Consider the following 6,869-nt stretch of genomic DNA (forward strand, 5'->3'; position numbering starts at 1 on the left):
AAAAATAGGCCATAGTGGCGACATAAATCAAATCAAATGTTATTTGTCACATACACATGGTTAGCAGATGTTAATGCGAGTGTAGCGAAATGCTTGTGCTTCTAGTTCCGACAATGCAGTAATAACGAACAAGTAATCTAACTAACAATTCCAAAAAACGACTGTCTTATACACAGTGTAAGGGGATAAAGAATATGTACATAAGGATATATGAATGAGTGATGGTACAGAGCAGCATAGGCAAGATACAGTAGATGATATCGAGTACAGTATATACATATGAGATGAGTATGTAAACCAAGTGGCATAGTTAAAGTGGCTAGTGATACATGTATTACATAAGGATGCAGTCGATGATATAGAGTACAGTATCTACGTATGCCTATGAGATGAATAATGTAGGGTAAGTAACATTATATAAGGTAGCATTGTTTAAAGTGGCTAGTGATATATTTACATAATTTCCCATCAATTCCCATTATTAAAGTGGCTGGAGTAGAGTCAGTGTCATTGACAGTGTGTTGGCAGTAGCCACTCAATGTTAGTGGTGGCTGTTTAACAGTCTGATGGCCTTGAGATAGAAGCTGTTTTTCAGTCTCTCGGTCCCAGCTTTGATGCACCTGTACTGACCTCGCCTTCTGGATGACAGCGGGGTGAACAGGCAGTGGCTCGGGTGGTTGATGTCCTTGATGATCTTTATGGCCTTCCTGTAGCATCGGGTGGTGTAGGTGTCCTGGAGGGCAGGTAGTTTGCCCCCGGTGATGCGTTGTGCAGACCTCACTACCCTCTGGAGAGCCTTACGGTTGAGGGCGGTGCAGTTGCCATACCAGGCGGTGATACAGCCCGCCAGGATGCTCTCAATTGTGCATCTGTAGAAGTTTGTGAGTGCTTTTGGTGACAAGCCAAATTTCTTCAGCCTCCTGAGGTTGAAGAGGCGCTGCTGCGCCTTCCTCACGATGCTGTCTGTGTGAGTGGACCAATTCAGTTTGTCTGTGATGTGTATGCCGAGGAACTTAAAACTTGCTACCCTCTCCACTACTGTTCCATCGATGTGGATGGGGGGGGTGTTCCCTCTGCTGTTTCCTGAAGTCCACAATCATCATTACAATATAGCAATTAAACACTGGAGTGACAGATGTGCAGAAGATGAATGTGCAAGTAGAGATACTGGGGTGCAAAGGAGCCAAATAAATAACAGTATGGGGATGAGGTAGTTGGATTGGCTATTTACAGATGGGCTATGTACAGGTGCAGTGATCTGTGAGATGCTCGGACAGCTGGTGCTTAAAGCTAATGAGGGAGATATGAGTCTCCAGCTTCAGTGATTTTTGCAGTTTGTTCCAGTCATTGGCAGCAGAGAACTGGAAGGAAAGGCAGCCCAAGGAGGAATTGGCTTTGGGGGTGGGACCAGTGAAATATACCTGCTGGAGCACCTGCTACAGGTCGGTACTGCTATGTTGACCAGTTAACTGATTTGCCTAGTCAAATAAAGGTTACAAAAATGTACTTAAATTTCTCTAGTATAGGCTAGTTATTTTTTTAACAAAGCAAATCAATTGAAAACAAATTCTTATTTACAATGACGGCCTACCCCGGCCAAACCTGGACGACGCTGGGACAATTGTGTGCCGCCCTATGGGACTCCCGATCACGCCGGTTGTGATACAGCTCGGGATCGAACCAGAGATGAAGTGTGTTAGACCACGTCGCCACTTGGGATATCGTAATGAACGATATCAGAAATGCTCACGGTAAGTGTTCGGCCTCCAAGTTTATTTTTCCAGTTCTAACACGCGTTTAATTGAATGTTACACTGGTATTGGAGACCATTTAAAAATGTCTACCTCCAGTTCATGTAGGTTTAAAATAAGCATCTAAAACGTTTACAAAATACGTTTTACTTTGTGCTAAGCTAACTCTTAATACTAGTTCATTTATTTTATGATACTTATTTTTGTCAATTATTAATTTCAGGATTAATGTATTTCGTTGGAACACAGCATCATGATTGTACATCCTCCAGACCACCAGAGGCTGATGTACACAATTTACCACTAATAAATGACACACCCGTTTCCGGTCCACTTCCTCCCTTGCATTTTGATGGCAACAATTTACTAAGCTTTCTCACCTCAGCACCTGTGCTGTATTCCCAGGCTATTTTACTGTGATAAACAGTAAACAATGAAGAAATTTTTCGAGGATATGAAGAAAGATTTAAAATTCAAGTCAGCTGGGCCAGGAAAGAAACTCACAGAAGACTCTAGGTAAACAAACTTTGCGAGCTAAAGATAGCTGCTATGCTGTTGCCAGTTTAGTTAATATAATTCACAGTTATATGGTATGTCTAATTCGTAGAGTTGCCTTCACCGGGCCTTGGCCTCACCCGTTACATGGATGGGCTCCGTTGTTTACTTTTCTAATGTTCAGGACAGGGTGAACCTAGTTCTCAAATTCCAGTCGGCATTCTGCCTTCTCCCTAGTTTTCCCGACAGTTTCAAGTTAAGACTGGTCAATAATCAACAGCGATTCCCAAACTCAGTGCACGTTTTGGTTTTTGCCCTAACACTACACAGCTGAAACAAATTATCAAAGCTTCATGATTAGTTGATTACTTGAATCAGCTGTGTAGTGTTAGGGCAAAAACCAAACCGTCAAACGAGTTGGGAAACTCTTATTTGAACTTTTTCTTAAATTATTTGTTGCTTATATGAAAAATGTAAGTGTTATGTTTACAAAACCGTACAGCAAGCGTCGGGTGTTAATGTTCAGACTGAGCAAAGGGGCCCATATAGAAGACATCTTCGTCCAATGACTCTTTTGTCTAATGTAATGGAACTGAGAGTCATGATCAAAGACTAGGGTGCTACCCCTTGTGAGTACAGATGGCTATATGACTTTATACGTCACATCTTGCAGTTAAATGTTGAATCTGTCCCCTGCAGCGCCAAGACCCAAGTGGTGCAGAGCAGTGGCCCTGCCAAGCCATGTTATGCTGCTCCTACTGAAGGAGCTCAGAAGGCAGGGGCTGCAGCCTTGGCCAGGATCGAGGGGCAGCCACGCCCACGGGTACAAACCTCACAGGATGTCATCCGGCTCCAGGGTGAGCTAGATACCTACACTACCGGTCAAAAGTTTTAGAACACCTACTCATTCAAGGATCTTTCTTTATTTTTTAGTATTTTCTACAGTGTAGAATAATAGTGAAGACATCAAAACTATGAATAACACATATGGAATAATGTAGTAACCAAAAAAGCGATAAACAAATCAAAATATATTTTGGATTCTTCAAAGCAGCCACCCTTTGCCTTGATGACAGTTTTGCACACTCTTGGCATTCTCTCAACCAGATTCACCTGGAATGCTTTTCAAACGTTCTTGAAGGAGTTTCCACATATGCTGAGCACTTGTTGGCTACTTTTCTGTCACTCTGCGGTCCAACTCATTCCAAAACATCTCAATTTGGTTGGGGGATTGTGGCAGTCAGGTAATTTGATTCAGCACTCCATCACTCTCCTTCATGAAATAGCCCTTACACAGCCGAGAGGGGTCATTGTCCTGTTGAAAAACAAATGATAGTCCCACTAAGCCCAAACCAGATACGATGGCATATCACTCCAGAATGCTGTGGCAGCCATGTTGATTGTGTGCCTCAAATTCTAAATCAGTGTCACCAGCAAAGCACCCCCACACCATAACACCACCTCCTCCATGCTTTACGGTGGGAAATACACAAGCGGAGATCATCCTTTCACCAACACTGCATCTCACAAAGACACAGCAGTTGGAACCAAAAATCTCAAATTTGGACTCCAGACCAAAGGACCAATTTCCACCAGTCTAAAATCCTTTGCTCATGTTTCTTGGCCCAAGCAAGTCTCTTCTTATTTTTTTATTCAACTGTTTTTTAACTAGGTAGGCCAGTTGAGAACAAGTTCTCATTTACAACTGTGACCTGGCCAAGATAAAGCAAAGCAGTGCGACACAAACAATGCTGAGTTACACATGGAATAAAAAAACATAGTCAGTAACACAATAGAAAAAGTCTATATACAGTGTGTGCAAATTAAGTAAGATTATGGAGGTAAGGCAAATAGGCCATAGTGGTGAAATAATTACAATTTAGCAATTAAACACTGGAGTGATAGAAGTGCAGAAGATGAATGTGCAAGTACAGATACTGGGGTGCAAAGGAGCAAAATAAATAACAATGTGGGATGAGGTAGTTGGATGGGCTATTTACAGATGGGCTATTTACAGGTGTAATGATCTGTAAGCTGCTCTGACAGCTGATGCTTAAAGTGCGTGAGGGAGATATGAGTCTCCAGCTTAAGTGATTTATTCAGTTCATTCCAGTCATCGGCAGCAGAGAACTGGAAGGAAAGGCGGCCCACAGAGGAGTTGGCGTTGGGGGTGGGACCAGTGAAATATACCTGCTGGAGCGCGTGCTGCTATGGTGACCAGTGAGCTGAAATCCGACCGGGCTTTACCTAGCAAAGGCTTATAGATGACCTGGAGCCAGTGGGTTTGTCGACGAATATGAAGCGAGGGCCAGCCAACGAGAGCATACAGGTTGCAGTGTTGAGTAGTATATGGCACTGTGATAGGCTGCATTCAAATTGCTGAGTAGAGTGTTGGAGGTTATTTTGTAAATGACACCGCCAAAGTCGAGGATCGGTAGGATAGTCAGTTTTACAAGGGTATGTTTGGCAGCATGCGTGAAGGATGTTTTTTTACGAAATAGGAAGCCGATTCTAGATTTAATTTTGGATTGGAGATGCTTAATGAGTCTGGAAGGAGAGTTTACAGTCTAACCAGACACCTAGGTATTAGAATATGTGGACAAATACAAAGTCATAACCGTCCAGAGTAGTGATGCTGGAAGGGCGGGCAGGTGTGGGCAGTGATCAGCTGAAGAGCATGCATTTAGTTTTATTTGCATTTAAGAGCAGTTGGAGGCAACGGAAGGAGACTTGTATCGCATTGAAGCTCGTCTGGAGGTTTGTTAAGTGTCCAAAGAAGGGCCAGAAGTTTACAGAATGGTGTCGTCTGCGTAGAGGTGGATTAGAGAATCACCAGCAGCAAGAGCGACCTCATTTATGTATACAGAGAAAAGTCAGCCCAAGAATTGAACCCTGTGGCACCCCCATAGACTGCCAGAGGTCCGGACAACATGCCCTCCGATTTGACACACTGAACTCTTATCAGAGAAGTAGTTGGTGAACCAGGTGAGGCAGTAATTTGAGAAACCAAGGCTGTTGAGTCTGCCGTTAAGAATGCAGTGATTGACAGAGTCGAAAGCCTTGGCCAGGTCGATGAATACAGCTGCACAGTACTGTCTTTTATCGATGGCGGTTATAATATTGTTTAGGACCTTGAGTGTGGCTGAGGTGCACCCATGACCAGCTCAGAAGCCAGATTGCGTAGCGGAGAAGGTATGGTGGGATTTGAAATGGTCGGTGATCTGTTTTGTTAACTTGGCTTTCAAAGACCTTAGAAAGGCAGGGTGTTCTTTAGTAGTGGTTTCTTTGCAGCGATTTGACCCTGAAGGCCTGACTCACTCAGTCTCCTCTGAACAGTTGATGTTGATGTCTGTTACTTGAACTCTGTGAAGCATTTATTTGGGCTGCAATTTCTGAGGCTGGTAACTCTAATGAACTTATCCTCTGCAGCAGAGGTAACTCTGCTTCTGTCTTCTATTCCTGTGGCGGTCCTCATGAGAGCCAGGTTCATCATATCGCTTGATGGATTTTGTGACTGCACCTGAAGAAACTTTCAAAGTTCTTGAAATGTTCCGTATTGACTGACCTTCATGTCTTAAAGTAATGATGGACTGTTTTTTTCTCTTTGCTTATTTGAGCTGTTCTTGCCGTAATATGGACCTGGTATTTTACCAAAAGGGCTATCTTCTGTACCACCCCTAACTTGTCACAACACAACTGATTGGCTCAAACGCATTAAGGAAAGAAATTCCACAAATGAACTTTTAACAAGGCACACCTGTTAATTGAAATGCATTCCAGGTGACTACCCCATGAAGCTGGTTGAGAGAATGCCAAGCTTCTGCAAAGCTATCAAGGCAAAGAGTGGCTAGTTTGAAGAATCTCAAATATAAAATGGATTTTGAATTGTTTAAAACTTTTTTTGTTTACTACATGATTCCATATGTGTTATTTCATAGTTTGTGTCCACTATTATTCTACAATGTAGAAAATAGTAAAATGAAGAAACTGAATGAGTAGGTGTTCTAAAACTTTTGACTGGTCATGTATGCATCCAAGAACTGCTGCTAAATGACTGTCAAGACTGTGCAGGTGTTTCACAGCAGCAGTCAGAAATAAAGAATTGGGTTGTGGGTAATGGTCTTTAATCATTTTTCACAGTGAAAAGAGAGCTTGAGGCAGAAGCTGCAGCAGTAGCTGAGAAGGAAAAGACAACTGCTGTTGAGGCAAGGAAGACATTAAATCAATTAACTTTCCTTTACTGTTGCTCACAAATAAATTATTTGTGCCATTGAGTTGTCTGTCATTTATCCCTAGTATATGTAATCTTTTACAGGGCTCCAATGTTAAGGATCTGGCATTTCTCTCAGTAACAGGTGTGTATTTCACTTGCCCGCTTACTGGAGCCACCTTAACTAAGAGCGAGAGAGATGTGCACATTAAAGCGGCCATTTTCATGGTAGGTCCGGAAGTGATTCTCATTTTTAAAGTCATATGATATCATGATTGCATAATTATCATGATCTGATTTTGATATGAAGTATTGATGTAAAAGTCTTAGCACTAATTTGCCACAAACTATCCTTTGATTAGTATGGTCCTGACTACACATGATTAACCTCGTCTTGTCCAACAGCGGTTTGA

General features: G+C 42.4%; 1 protein-coding gene across 1 annotated transcript in view; it reads left to right on the plus strand.

The window, feature by feature from the left end:
- Positions 1-2,069: 2,069 nt before the first annotated feature.
- Positions 2,070-6,869, plus strand: part of LOC109897881 (UBX domain-containing protein 6-like) — a 13,808-nt gene continuing 9,008 nt past the window's right edge. Inside the window, exons 1-5 of the mRNA XM_020492514.2 lie at positions 2,070-2,267; positions 2,946-3,103; positions 6,387-6,451; positions 6,562-6,684; positions 6,862-6,869. The exon at positions 6,862-6,869 is cut by the window's right edge and continues 90 nt beyond it. Coding sequence (XP_020348103.1) covers positions 2,185-2,267; positions 2,946-3,103; positions 6,387-6,451; positions 6,562-6,684; positions 6,862-6,869 — 437 coding nt within the window. The 5' untranslated portion in view covers positions 2,070-2,184. The remainder of the gene's footprint in view (positions 2,268-2,945; positions 3,104-6,386; positions 6,452-6,561; positions 6,685-6,861) is intronic.

The sequence above is a fragment of the Oncorhynchus kisutch genome, linkage group LG10 (assembly GCF_002021735.2).
Source record: "Oncorhynchus kisutch isolate 150728-3 linkage group LG10, Okis_V2, whole genome shotgun sequence".
Taxonomy (NCBI): Eukaryota; Metazoa; Chordata; class Actinopteri; order Salmoniformes; family Salmonidae; genus Oncorhynchus; species Oncorhynchus kisutch.